Source organism: Cyprinus carpio, chromosome A20, assembly GCF_018340385.1.
Source record: "Cyprinus carpio isolate SPL01 chromosome A20, ASM1834038v1, whole genome shotgun sequence".
Classification (NCBI taxonomy): Eukaryota; Metazoa; Chordata; class Actinopteri; order Cypriniformes; family Cyprinidae; genus Cyprinus; species Cyprinus carpio.
This window is the reverse complement of record NC_056591.1, coordinates 18,992,964-19,007,183: the sequence shown is the minus strand read 5'-3', so window position 1 is coordinate 19,007,183 and position 14,220 is coordinate 18,992,964. Positions and strand designations below refer to the sequence as shown.

Below are 14,220 nucleotides of genomic sequence, written 5' to 3'. Positions count from 1 at the left end.
TACAACGCTTTTAAAAGCAAAATGGGTGATTTTAAATGGATTCAATTAACACATGATAAAGTAGCTTCATACATGTCTTTTGATTCATCAAAAGCGACTCGAATCTTTTGAATCAGTTTAAGATTCGAACAAAGAGTCAAAACAAAGAGTCGTTCACAACCTTTATTAAAAACGTTAAAATTGCTCAACAAATGTACTAACAGCCTTTACGTTTTCAGAATTCTTTGGTACAATTTCTTTCATCGCTCTGTACGATCTGACATGATGAATCGAGCCAACGACATGACCAGTGTTTTTGACCAGTGGATCCTCCTCCGTGAAAATCTGTCTCGTTTGTTTAGTTAACTGGTTTTCAAACCGGTCCTGCAAGCACCTTCAGTAGCACCTCACATTATCTGACACACCCTTTTCAGGTCTTTCGGTCTACGTTTTTATACAGTCTATGGTCTAATGAGCTGATGAGTTGAATCAGGTGTGAAGGATAAGGGAGACACAGAAAATGTGCGGTGCTGGGGGTGCTCGCAGGACCGGTCTGAAAACCACTGGTTTAGTTAATTCGTTGACGAGATTCCCAATGCTTATAGTTTCGCCGGTTCGAATCCTGTTCAACTTCAGAGTTCAGACTCTGGACAAGATTCTTAACTCTGAATTGATTTGTTCACTGAAGGGGCGTGTTCTTTCAGTCAGTCTGACAAATGAAACGCTGCTTCAACAGCCCGCACTCGAATGCTATTGGCTCGCGTTGCAGTCTGTCATTAAAAGCAAGAAAGCAGGGATGTGTTTTCAAAACGAATCATTCCTTCGACGAATCATTCAATTAAAAGATTTGTTTAAATCAACGCGTTTTCCACACGGATCCAAATTCAGCAGGATATTTGACTCTGAGTCGAGTCGCGGTCAGGATGAGGCTCCTCCTGCTCAGCTGAGACTCGATGTAACTTTAGCCCAGCTAACGTCGATGTGACTCTTTCAGCTGACACTGGTCAAGAGGATATATGAATGGTCCAAGTCAACGTCGGGTAACTTAAGTCATAAGAAATTACTTTTTACAAGCTGTTAGACACCTTGCCATAGCAGTGGCTTATATGCTAATAGTAAACAAGCTGGTCTTTGTCACTGGTTTCGCTATTGACAGCCACTTCCTATCTTGTCACTGATTTTCATAAAGTTTTTGCATATTTTTCTAATTTTCAGACCATCGCTTTAACTGCTTTTATTGTTTTTATGTAAACCATAACAGTGTTGGCATTCATTATTACACTGACATACACATTGAGCTCACATGAGCTACTTCTCTAATAGACAGTATTCATATGACTAATAAACCAAAATATGGTTAAAGCACTAAGTCAACTAAAGGTTGTCAGGCACCAAGAACTGTGCCAGCTAAGAGAGTCAGCTATCTTATTTAAAAATCTCATGTCATGCTCTGTCATGAACTCTTGTGATGATATGGTTATCTTGTTTTTCAGGTTTAAAGTTTATACCTAAGTGGAACTGGTTGGCTGTTTTCACAATGGGTAATTCAAGCGGGCACAACGACACTCTGAGTATCCCGCCAGGAAAAGGACCCCACAAAGTGGGATGCACAGACCTGATGGTGGGCTACACAATCCATGTAAGTGTGCACTTGAATTCTGTGTACTTGTATGTCTGTGTGTGTTCAGCAGGTTTAAAAAAATGTCTATTTCATCAAGGTACGTTCTTGAGACTCTACTATCCGTGCCAAGCATCTGAGAATCCTCATCTGCCAGATTGGGTCCCGTGCAGGGAGTATTTCAATGGCCTCGCAGACTTTATGAAGATGAACAGAGCACTGAGTGAAAGAATTTTTAACTATCTCTTTGGTAAGCATTTTTGGTTACTGAGTGCTGAGCCCTTGGAAAATGTCAGCCAACCATGCCACTTCCTTAGCGTATTTGTCTCTTTGAGATGTGGTTAAAACATTGGTTGCCGCTGTTGTCATGCTATGGACATATATGTTTGTTTGTTTGCATTAGGGTCTTGTAAAATCCCAGCAGCCTGGAATGCGTCGTTTAAACCAGATGGGAAATATCCTGTTATTATTTTCTCTCATGGACTGGGAGCTTTCAGGTGTGTTTGATTTGAAGATTCAGGAGCAAACGTGATGTCAATCCTTGATTCAGTGTTTTACAGTGCCACTTTGTTTTTGTGTGTTGTATTTTCAGGACATTGTATTCAGCCATATGTGTTGAATTGGCTTCACAGGGCTTCATTGTTGCAGCTGTGGAGCACAGGTGCTTGCTTTCCGTTTGAATTTATTAGCTATAAAAGCTTCTTTTTTTTTTCTTTGCAACTGGACCAGTATGTTGAGATAAGAGATAGCCGCTTACCACCAACTGACACGATTACAATTGCTGTTCAGTAACTCTCCTTGCCCTGCACCAGTGAAAGTTTTTGTATGTTGTAGTAGTCGAAGTGTGTGAGAAGAATGCAAACAATAGTATAAACTAGGTCATCACATTCTTAACAGTGTTTACCAGTGGACTGACACGTAAGCCAGGACAGCAGTGTTGGTGAAACACTGCCTTTCAGGTTAAAAAAACTAGGGTCTGAATTCAACTAGCCTTAAATATTAAAGGGGTCATGAACTGCCTTTTTTTATTTATTTTGTGCTGTTCTCTGAGGTCCATTTATAATGTTATCAAAATTTTTACATCAAAAAAATATAATTTAGAAGTAATAGGCTATTTTCTGTCCTGTTTTGAACGCCCACTGCTATGATTGGCTAACAGGTGTGTATGTTTGACAGCCTACATCCTATGATTTAAGTGAAAAACATACAAATACTCAGTATATCAAAAAAATCTGTAATAACAGAGAAAGCAATGGTGACCACGTAATTAAAACAGTTACTCACACTTGTGTGGTGCGACATTACTGTCCTATCCAATATAATCATCGCAGCATCATCTTTTAGTTTCAATCTTTCTGTTTCGGTAAAATGTAGTGAACAAAAGGACCCAATTCTTACTGACGTGTTCTGGAACTTCATTAAAAATAAAGCTAATCCACTCTTTCCTAATGTTGGGGTTATGCAAAGACTGTGTTTTTCCACAATTTGGCACTGCACAGCATCTTGTTTTCTTCGGATTATCTTTATCGTTTGGTTTCTGCATAGACCTGCATTTGCCTCTCTATTTACACTACATGTGTGAATCGGTGGGCGGGGCTAAACAGACAGTGATGTAGAAGCAGGCGTTGATGATTTTCTGCGGAGGTGGGGTTTAGCCACACTATTACCTCATAAAGTGGCACATTCCACAACCTGACATTTTGGCAGACTGGCTTCAATATAAGCTGTTTTTAGACTAACAAGAAAGTTTTGAGTTCCGAAACTTACAGGATGTTTTTATAGTACAATGACCTCTCATATGTCAAAAGATCAAGGGAATTTTGATTTCTCAGCTCATGACCCCTTTAAATCTATATGTAGCAAAGGAAATACTTCATAGTGCTGCAATTGTAGGGAACGCAATTTTTTAATATATATATATAACTAATAAGTTAACACATTTTTTATATCTAATTACTAGTTCTCAGAAGCGCAAATTGTCATAGTTGAGTAAACTTCTATAGTGGTGAATGGAAACTACAACTAACATATATTTTTGCAATCTCATTTGCCCCAATAGCAGAAAAAATAGTTTCAACGACTTTCCAAAAAAAGGAAAAAAATATTGAGAGATTGATTACATTGGTCAAAAGAGAGAAAGAAGTCATATTTACTGTCACTTCCTCAGTCTTTGTATTTAAAACACTCTTGCATCAGTGTTAACTAGTTTTATTTAATTTAATGCCTAGGTAAGAAAACAGAGAAAGTATAGTGTTATAAATGTACATATCTAACAAAAATAAGGATAAATAAATAAATATAAAAAACATTGGTAAATTTACGATCTGGAAATACGTTATCACAATCTATGAAAAGGGTCCATTAACTCATGGTTATGTGTTGTGTTTTGCCAGGTGTATTTTTCTTTCACTAAAATGTTAAATGTAAACTTTTTAATTACAGGGATGAATCTGCCTCTGCAACTTTCTACTTCAGAGAACATACTGAGCCAGGAACAAAAAAGCATCCATCATGTGACATAGCCAAGCCTGTGTCTGATAATCTAGAAGAGGTTTGGATGTACTACAGGCCATTGAAACCAGACGAAAATGAGTTTCCTCTAAGAAACAAGCAAGTGAGGAAATTACATCTCTCGTTATTCATCTGATATCCAAAATATCAGATATGCTAGTCCGTCGCATTAGAATTTGCAGGCCCTTTTGTGATATTTGTGGCCAAAAATGTTTGTGTTGTGTTGTTTTGCATGGAAAACCCAACAATAATCATTATGATTTTAATCATTAAGCATTATGCATTATTAGTGTTAGTGACAGTACAATTAATTATCTGTACAGGTTTTTTTGTGCATAATTCCTAAAATGAATTGTGGTCCTGGCTAATGCACCATTGAAGGAACTGTCTGTGGTCTATGCAAATGAATAAAATATATATATATATATGTTTCAGGTAAAGCACAGAGCAGAAGAATGCATCAGAGCCTTGGATATTCTCTTTGACATTAATTCAGGAAAGTCTGTGGAGAACGTCTTACAGTGTGACTTTGATTTGTCAACAATGGAGGTGAATATTATAATTAGTTTAAACTCTGTTAGTTTAGTTCAAATTAAGAACTGCTCAGTCATATTCTTCAATTCCGGAGTGCTGATGACAATGAGCCTTCTTGCATTTCAGAACTCTATGGACTTGTGTAGAATAGCGATTATGGGACATTCCTTTGGAGGCGCAACAGTGATCGAATGTTTGTGCAAGGATGTCAAATTCAAGTACGTTTTGAGCTGACAAGAATGTCCTGTGACCTTTACATATAACATGCAATGTGTTACACAAGATCTTGTGGGTAGATAATGAACTTTTATCAGGCTATCTGAGAAACGATGCTCTCAGTTAGTGCAGTTGGCCTTTATTTTATACGTGTCTGTGAAAACCTCTGCAAGTTTCCTGTTTTTTAGACTTGAAATCTTGTCACGCACTCTAAATAGCATTATAAAGAGAATAATTGAATAAAAATTATATTGAGGTGATTTTTCAGGAACAAAAAGCCAAGAAAGACACATTTACTTGGTAAATTAATTACAATATCATGGTGGTAGTGCCATGTAGTTTGCAAGAAGAAATTCAAACAAAATATTCTTGCATCAATGTTGCTTCCTAGGTGTGGTGTGGCACTGGACACCTGGATGCTTCCTCTGGATGAGGAGATCTTCCCTGAAGTGAAGGAACCAATCTTTTTTATTAACTCTGAAAAATTCCAGTGGATTGGGAATATCATCCGTATGAAGAAGCTGGACTCTGCCATCTTTCCTAGAAAAATGATAACCATCAAGTCAGTAAACATTTTTTTTTTTTTTTAGTCTGAAAATGTGCTTCATTTAATTGTGCTTTACTATGTTTTGGCAGAGGGTCAGTCCATCAGAGCTTCCCAGATTTCACATTTCTTACTGGGAACTGGATTGGAAAGCTCATGAATCTAAAAGGAGAGATAGATCCACACATAGCCTTGGATCTTTCCAACAAAGCAACTTTGGCTTTTCTTCAACGCCACTTAAGTGAGTTAATTTACCTTTTTCGGGTTTGTGTGCATCAGCTCACTTTCCAAAGATTTATTTTACACTACATTTAAAGAGTTTGGGGTCAGTAAGTTTTAATACGTTTATTCCGCAAGGATGCTTCTAATTCATCGAACATTAAATACAGTTAAGCTGTCACAGAAGATTCAATAAAAAAAAATAAAAAAATGCTGTTCTTTTAAACTTTCATCAAAGAATCCTAAATCCTAAAAATCAGTTTCCACAAAAAGATTAAGCAGCACAACTGTTTTCAACATACATTGATAAGAATAAATATTTCTTAAGCACCAAATCAGCATATTAAAATTTATTTCTGAAGGATCATGTGACACTGAAGGTGGCTGCTGAAAATTCAGCTCTGTATGATATTATAAAATATATGAAAATAGAAAAGTTATTTAAAATTGTAATAAAACTTCACAATATTACTGTTGTACTGTATTTTGATCAAATCAATGCAGTCTTGTTAAACTTGAGCCTTTCCCCCAAAAAATTGCATCAGTGTAATATGGTAAACTTTTTTGCAATATCTAATGTATCTCTTTATTTTCCAGATATGGACAGAGACTTCAATCAGTGGGATCCTTTAATTGATGGAAAAGATGACAACTTGATTCCAGGAACCAATATTACTATTCCTCAGTCATCTATTTAATCGAGTAACCTGTAATGTGTATCAGTGCAATGATTTTGTAATCTTGCAGATGCACATGTAACAAATAGTCACAACATCTTTGAGAAAGGGCCAATCTATCACCATGCAAAATCTGTTTTTGAAATTTCATAAAAGATTACATTTTGACTCCTGTGTATGAGTACGATTGAATTTGCACTGTGGATTAGATTATGTAAATTACATTTTGTATTTTTTTTAAACATGGCAAAACTACACACTATACAGGATGACTTATGAAAGGTACCACTTGCTAACAGCCACATTTTCAAAACCGTGCAAGATTTTAACACTTAACCGTCCTTTATCATGTGCCTTCATGTTTTTAGTTATATAAAGTGGGTTTTTATATCAGTGCAATGTTTTCAATGAATTCTGTGACTGTTACAAGGGGAAAGTTAGCAGACAGCCATTTCATATTGAAAAAATTATATACCATACTGTGAAATACATTCAGCGTAGCCTGCTTGTTTCACCTTAATGATTTTAACACTTAAAATAACCCCAGTTTTCTCTGGATCTGTAACCAAAACCTGTGATTTTTAAGTCAATATAATCAGTTTTTACACTACTAACTTCTGGTCAGCAAAAAAAAAATAATAATCACGTGGGATTTCAATATTTCTATGGTTTCCAGTACACAAGCCACAAAAATGCAGAAGTTCTTTATATGTATATGGGATTTTGTTTATTAAACATAATATCTCACCCTTTGTATTGTTTTTTTTTTCTCCCCACATAAATTCTGAATAACATACTATTAAGAAATGTTCATAAGTGCTACACAAAAGTTCTAAAAAAAATTAAACATAAAAATTAAAATAATAAAAAATAAAGTTTCCACAAAACACAGCAAATTGTTTTTTTCACCACGTATGTACTGTAAATATTTAAGAGCATTTGAACAAAAAATCCCTGGATGAATTATAATTTAGAAACATTGTTTTGAAATAGGATGAAAGGCTGTGTAATAACTGAAAAACAAACAAAACAGCCTTCATCTGCAATGAGAAATCATTGAACAGTAATGGAAAGAGGAAACAAAACTACTGCTCCAATTATAAACAGGCAGAAGTGCTTACTGTTGCCATTATACTTTTATGGTATTAGGCAGACAAAACCACTTAATACATCAAGCTGCTGGCAATATAAGTGTAATTAACAAAAGAAAGAAAAACCATTACATAAGTAACTTGCCTCTTACGATACATCAACCATCTCCTGAGAGGTTTACAATGTTTGCATTAGTCAAGCTTCTGTTTTTCATTTTCACTCTCCGGCTCAAATACTTCTGCCTGAGATTCTTGCAAAACGCCTACAAAAATGACATCATCGTCAGATGCATCCTCAACCTTCAGGGTCAGATGAGTGACATGTAAAACCTCTGCACTGGCGCAATCAGATGCATCTGACTTTTCTTGTACACCTGTGAAGCACACTGCTGTAATAGTTCTCACTTAAACCAAAAATTTATATTTCAAATAAAAACAGTGGGACTGTTAATGATTTTTCCATTTATATGCACACTTAAATAACTTACGTGATGATTCTTCAGCATCAGTATGGATTCCCACAGTAATTGTATCTCCCTGAAGCTGAAGTATTCAAAGTAAGGATCACCAATAAACACCTCAAATGTTTGTGGTTAATGTAAACAGTATCAGAATCAAGTAAACAGTAAGCTTATAATACCGTGCCATCAGATGCAGTGTCAGATTCTGTTCCATCACTGGTAAGAACAATAAGATCTTCAGGCATATCTAATAAAAAATAATTACAATTAACAGATGCTAACCATCCATTCTATGTATGTTAAAAGACTTTCATTTGAATATGGAACACAAACATGACATACTATTAAACTCCTCAAGCAAGTCATCAGTCTCAAGTGCAGTCTCACATACATCCTGTATTTGCAAAATCATATGAGAGGAATATATTTTCAACCACTGGGTGGTGTAGGTATTTAACAAGATAAAAGAGGGAAAAGACAAAACACCTTATGGAAGTGAGCCACATCCAGGAAATCCATCAGTAATTCCACTCCAGTACTCATCTTGGCAGCATCTTCTAAAAGGTCATATTTTACAAATTACAATAAAATGGCACAATCAACACAATCAACTACTTGCAAATGAAGTTTATTGGAGTTTATATCTCCATAAAGTATGAAGGCTAACCTCCATGCTCTCCAGCTATAGTATTTAAATCCTCTTGGGGCTCCTTGCTTTCTACCTGTTCAGGCTGGAGTACAAATAAATTGAAAATGATTGGGTTAAAAACATTTAAGTAGTTTTTAAACCTCAACAGTCGTGTCAAATTTGTGTACTTACAGTAAGTACTTCAACAAGATCATGCACTTGTGCACCTTCCCCTGACACATCTACAACTAAAACAAAAAACACAGCCCTGTCATTTGCATTGAGGTCAAAGATAAAGCAGGACAATGTTGTTGTTTTTTTCACTTTAGTTTTTTTTTTTTTTTTTTAAAGATGATGCGCGTGCAAACTTGGTCAATGAATGAATAAGTCTAGCCCAACGCACATTATGTATGCAAAACTTTTCACATGGACTTTTCATTCTGCCTGAACAAAGACATTCATTCAAATGCAGATTCAATAGACTGAAGATCACTTTTTAATGCAAACAGACATTAGGGTTGGGCGATCTCTACAAATTTGGCATCAAATGATGTCTACAGTGAAACATCGCAATGGACGATGACATCGGCGAGGGGGGGGTGTGTTGTGATTGGTGTTAGGGGGTGTGCCTGAAGTGTGAATCCTTATAAGGGAATAAAACAAATGATACCTAACACCGTGTCTACACTGGATGCAAGCAGCGCGACAAAATACTATAGAACCACTGATCTATAATAGAGATTCATTATACAGGTCCTTCTCAAAAAGTTAGCATATTGTGAAAAAGTTCATTATTTTCCATAATGTAATGATAAAAATTAAACTTTCATATATTTTAGATTCATTGCACTCCAACTGAAATATTTCAGGTCTTTTATTGTTTTAATACTGATGATTTTGGCATACAGCTCATGAAAACCCAAAATTCCTATCTCAAAAAATTAGCATATTTCATCCGACCAATAAAAGAAAAGTGTTTTTAATACAAAAAAAGTCAACCTTCAAATAATTATGTTCAGTTATGCACTCAATACTTGGTCGGGAATCCTTTTGCAGAAATGACTGCTTCAATGCGGCGTGGCATGGAGGCAATCAGCCTGTGGCACTGCTGAGGTGTTATGGAGGCCCAGGATGCTTCGATAGCGGCCTTAAGCTCATCCAGAGTGTTGGTTCTTGCGTCTCTCAACTTTCTCTTCACAATATCCCACAGATTCTCTATGGGGTTCAGGTCAGTAGAGTTGGCAGGCCAATTGAGCACAGTAATACCATGGTCAGTAAACCATTTACCAGTGGTTTTGGCACTGTGAGCAGGTGCCAGGTCGTGCTGAAATAAAGCTTTTCAGCAGATGGAAGCATGAAGTGCTCCAAAATCTCCTGATAGCTAGCTGCATTGACCCTGCCCTTGATAAAACACAGTGGACCAACACCAGCAGCTGACATGGCACCCCAGACCATCACTGACTGTGGGTAATTGACACTGGACTTCAGGCATTTTGGCATTTCCTTCTCCCCAGTCTTCCTCCAGACTCTGGCACCTTGATTTCCGAATGACATGCAAAATTTGCTTTCATCCAAAAAAAGTACTTTGGACCACTGAGCAACAGTCCAGTGCTGCTTCTCTGTAGCCCAGGTCAGGCACTTCTGCCGCTGTTTCTGGTTCAAAAGCACACGCCTGTGCACGGTGGCTCTGGATGTTTCTACTCCAGACTCAGTCCACTGCTTCCGCAGGTCCCCCAAGGTCTGGAATCGGTCCTTCTCCACAATCTTCCTCCGGGTCCGGTCACCTCTTCTCATTGTGCAGCATTTTTTTGCCACACTTTTTCCTTCCCACAGACTTCCCACTGAGGTGCCTTGATACAGCACTCTGGGAACAGTCTATTCGTTCAGAAATTTCTTTCTGTGTCTTACCCTCTCGCTTGAGGGTGTCAATGATGGCCTTCTGGACAGCAGTCAGGTCGGCAGTCTTACCCATGATTGCAGTTTTGAGTAATGAACCAGGCTGGGAGTTTTTAAAAGCCTCAGGAATCTTTTGCAGGTGTTTAGAGTTAATTAGTTGATTCAGATGATTAGGTTAATAGCTCGTTTAGAGAACCTTTTCATGATTTGCTAATTTTTTGAGATAGGAATTTTGGGTTTTCATGAGCTGTATGCCAAAATCATCAGTATTAAAACAATAAAAGACCTGAAATATTTCACTTGGTGTGCAATGAATCTAAAATATATGAAAGTTTAATTTTTATCATTACATTATGGAAAATAATGAACTTTTTCACAATATGCTAATTTTTTGAGAAGGACCTGTATATAGATCAGTCAATAGAACTCCTAGTCAGTGATGCTGTCTACATGGATGTGGTGTGGCGTGGCATGACACCACACCACAAATCCCTGACAGTAAACTGCTGTCACACTCTATTTATGTCGTGCTGACACAAATTTCAAATGATTTTCAATGGTCGCTTTGTCGCGTCCAGTGTAGACAGTCTTTAGCTGATGCGGCACAGCGCCACACAACAACGGTCACATCCAGTGTAGACAACCACATACAATGGCTGTAAGGAGAGATGACCGAGGACGATGGCGAATGATTTGCAGATCCCCAGGACCACACTGACAAACATATAATCTTGTAAAACGTGTGATAAGTACTGCCGCTCCATATTATAAACAGAGTACGTGCGATCACGAATCTCTAAAGTGATAGTGAAACTAAAAAGCGGTCATGCATTCAAGGGGGTGGGGGTCACAATGCCAGCACAACATCGTGATGTCTATCGTGATGGCATCGTCTATCGGCCCAACCCTAACAGACATCATACAGTACATTCATAAAGTGTACTATGCACTATTTGTAACTGAGGTTCCGATACTTTTTAACAAGTAGGTGTAAATCAACCAAGCTCACTCAGCGCTGCGTTCGACACCATAGATCACGACATACTCATAGATCGATTACAAAACTATACACGTATTCAAGGGCAGGTTTTAAGATGGTTTAGATCCTACCTGTCCAATCGCTACCACTTTGTTTATTTAAATTGGGAGTCATCTCATTCATCACCAGTAAAATATGGAGTGCCACAAGGATCTGTCCTAGGTCCTCTGCTATTTTCAATATACATGTTGCCCCTTGGTAATATTATTAGAAAATACGGGTTTGGTTTCCACTGTTATGCTGATGATACTCAACTAAATATCTCAACAAGACCAGGTGAAACTTCTAAATTATCTAAGCTAACAGAGTGTGTTTAAAATGTATGTTACTTCCTCTACAGTCAAATATCTGTGTGTTATATTAGACAACTTGTATTTTGAAAATCATATTTCCCATGTTACAAAAACAGCATTCTTCCATCTTAGAAACACTGACAAGCTACGAAACATGTTACCTGTTTCTGATGCAGAAAAGCTAGTTCATGAATTCATGACCTCTAGACTGGACTATTGTAATGCACTGCTAGGTGGTTGTCCTGCATCTTCAATAAACAAGCTACAGGTAGTCCAAAATGCAGTGGCTAGAGTCCTTACCAGGTCAAGAAAATATGATCATATTACCCCAATTTTACGGTCTCTGCATTGGCTACCTATTAAGTTCCATATCAGTTACAAAATATTATTACTTGCATATAAGGCCCTTAATGGTTTAGCTCCTGCGTACCTAACTAGTCTTCTACCATGCTACAATCCATCACGCTCCCTAAGGTCACAAAACACTGGAATCTCTGTAGTACCCATCATAACAAAGTACACTAAACAAACAAAAGCTTTTTCTCATTTTGCTCCCAAACTCTGGAATAGCCTTCCTGATAATGTTTGGGGTTCAGACACACTTTCTCTATTTAAATCTAGATTAAAAACACATCTCTTTGGCCAAGCATTCAAATAATGCATCTCATAATTTTGGACTGCAGTTATATCTGATCGAATGCGCATTATTATTCTTTAGCTTGGGTTAAACTAATAAATTTTACTTGGCTGGAACAGCAGCTACGCTAATTATGTCTCTATTTGTTTCTCTGTTTTGCCACGGGATGTAACAAGGATTTACACAAGCTCCAGTCTGGATCAAGAACACCTGAGAAGAGATGATGCCACCCCCTCAGGGGACCTCAGATGATGCTAACCCTGAAACAACATACAGAACTACCAAATTTTTCTATAAGTTTGATTGCATAATTGCTGTTAATAGTGTTAATCGTCTGTTTGTTTACGTCTTTAATTGATTTTTCCGAACATTTCTGCCGTATGCACATAAACTGACAGTCATCACTGATAAACTACTACTAAATATTGTAGAAACTTAATTTTCTGTAAAGTTGCTTTGCAATGATTTGTACCGTAAAAAGTGCTTTACAAATAAACTTGAATTGAACTTACCCTCAGAATTATCAACCAAAACAGTGGAGCAGGAAACACACCCTGTGGCTTGAGGCTGCAAGTGAACATTTTGAGACACTGGTATCAGATTACTACCAGTCAACTGTATTTGCTTTTGATTGGTACAACAGCATCACGCTGTACCTGGTCTGCAAGTTCATCACCTGGATCCATTTGGGCAATGTGTGTTTCTTCACCTGACGTATTAAAAATGCAATTTTGAACAGTTTTGCACTTATGATTTACATACTACTTTGCCACCAAATCATAACACCATAGTATATTTTAATGTGTATAAATGTACACATTTTTCCTCTGCTTTAGCAGTACGCGATGCAGTAATTTTGCAACTATATACAAACACTTACCATTTGGTTCTTCAGACTCTGAAGTGACAACAGTTCCATATTCTGTATCTTCCACCTGGTGTAATCAGAGGTAGAATTGGTTGTTAAAGTACATGTTCTATTCTCAACTGCTGTAAACATTCTACGTAGCACAGTTAAACATCCATTTACCTTTAAAGGACTATTCTTCAATGTAGTATGTTCCTCCCTGGTTACTTCATCTACAAAACAAAATATGTTTAAGGATCTTAAATGGTTTATTGCAGGTGAAAAAAAATGATCAGAAACAAAAGAAAGAGGAAAAAAAGATGTGACATTCTAAGACATTGAAAAATAGAGTAGTAATGCATCCCTGAATTTTTCTTTAAAATATAAAATAAATAAATGAATAAATACAATACTTACCACTTAGAACTGCAGCATCAATGCATGAAGTCTGCAATTAAAGCACTGGATGAGTAAAATATGCTTTCTGATTACAAACACACACACAAAAAAAAAAAAAAGACTCCAGCATTCCACACCTGCAATGGCTTGTCTGGCAGAATTTCAAAGATATTAAGAGGATCTACTACCACCTCAGAGTCATGTTCCACAAGCAACACCTGGAGAAAAAAAAAAAAAAAAAAAAACAAAGTCTGAAGATGAATCTGAAGGAGACACTTAAAAAAAAAAAAGTGTGAATGAGAAGAGAAATAAATTCTCACCAATGCAGCATCATCAGAAGTTTTTAAAATTCGTGCTCCGCACCAATTTCTTCTTGCATGAGACCATATCACACATTCTGATCCAACAGGCTTCTCGGTTGCTCGCCTTAAATAGCCCAAGTCTTTAAAAAAAAAAAAAAAATTTGTGTATACATATATATATACATACATATATATATATATATATATATATATATATATATACATATATATATATATACATACATATATACATATATACATACATATATACATATACATATATACATATATATATACACATATACATATATACATATACATATACATAC

At 36.6% G+C, this 14,220-nt stretch overlaps 2 protein-coding genes across 6 annotated transcripts in view; one reads left to right on the top strand and one right to left on the bottom strand.

The window, feature by feature from the left end:
* Nucleotides 1–627: 627 nt before the first annotated feature.
* On the top strand, nucleotides 628–7,050 carry LOC109112724 (platelet-activating factor acetylhydrolase). Its single transcript, XM_042778004.1, has 11 exons — nucleotides 628–1,019; nucleotides 1,473–1,618; nucleotides 1,697–1,847; nucleotides 2,001–2,094; nucleotides 2,190–2,258; nucleotides 4,040–4,211; nucleotides 4,544–4,657; nucleotides 4,769–4,860; nucleotides 5,250–5,420; nucleotides 5,495–5,643; nucleotides 6,219–7,050. The coding sequence occupies exons 2-11, from the start codon at nucleotides 1,517–1,519 to the stop codon at nucleotides 6,317–6,319; spliced, it is 1,215 nt and encodes a 404-aa protein (XP_042633938.1). The 5' UTR covers nucleotides 628–1,019; nucleotides 1,473–1,516; the 3' UTR covers nucleotides 6,320–7,050.
* Nucleotides 7,051–7,182: 132 nt separating this feature from the next.
* The window catches only part of LOC109082094 (tudor domain-containing 6-like), a 19,128-nt gene continuing 12,090 nt past the window's right edge, over nucleotides 7,183–14,220 (bottom strand). For 3 of the 5 annotated variants that reach the window (XM_042777997.1, XM_042777998.1, XM_042777999.1), the window contains exons 3-16: nucleotides 13,910–14,031; nucleotides 13,727–13,807; nucleotides 13,608–13,638; nucleotides 13,374–13,423; nucleotides 13,224–13,278; nucleotides 13,000–13,052; nucleotides 12,856–12,910; nucleotides 8,671–8,726; nucleotides 8,518–8,581; nucleotides 8,337–8,407; nucleotides 8,193–8,244; nucleotides 8,030–8,097; nucleotides 7,878–7,932; nucleotides 7,183–7,763 (exon numbers count right to left, since the gene is read on the bottom strand). In XM_042777997.1, the coding sequence (XP_042633931.1) occupies nucleotides 7,582–7,763; nucleotides 7,878–7,932; nucleotides 8,030–8,097; nucleotides 8,193–8,244; nucleotides 8,337–8,407; nucleotides 8,518–8,581; nucleotides 8,671–8,726; nucleotides 12,856–12,910; nucleotides 13,000–13,052; nucleotides 13,224–13,278; nucleotides 13,374–13,423; nucleotides 13,608–13,638; nucleotides 13,727–13,807; nucleotides 13,910–14,031 (995 nt within the window). In that variant the 3' untranslated portion in view covers nucleotides 7,183–7,581. The remainder of the gene's footprint in view (nucleotides 7,764–7,877; nucleotides 7,933–8,029; nucleotides 8,098–8,192; nucleotides 8,245–8,336; nucleotides 8,408–8,517; nucleotides 8,582–8,670; nucleotides 8,727–12,855; nucleotides 12,911–12,999; nucleotides 13,053–13,223; nucleotides 13,279–13,373; nucleotides 13,424–13,607; nucleotides 13,639–13,726; nucleotides 13,808–13,909; nucleotides 14,032–14,220) is intronic. The other 2 variants (XM_042778001.1, XM_042778000.1) reach the window with 2 other exon arrangements.

What these genes read in the sequence shown, in the direction of transcription:
- LOC109112724 (XM_042778004.1), top strand. Translation starts at nt 1,517, where the DNA reads ATGGGTAATTCAAGCGGGCACAACGACACTCTGAGTATCCCGCCAGGA. An exon ending in TGGTGGGCTACACAATCCAT is followed by an intron (nt 1,619 to 1,696) that starts GTAAGTGTGCAC and finishes CTATTTCATCAA; the next exon opens with GGTACGTTCTTGAGACTCTA. An exon ending in TTTTCTTCAACGCCACTTAA is followed by an intron (nt 5,644 to 6,218) that starts GTGAGTTAATTT and finishes TTTATTTTCCAG; the next exon opens with ATATGGACAGAGACTTCAAT.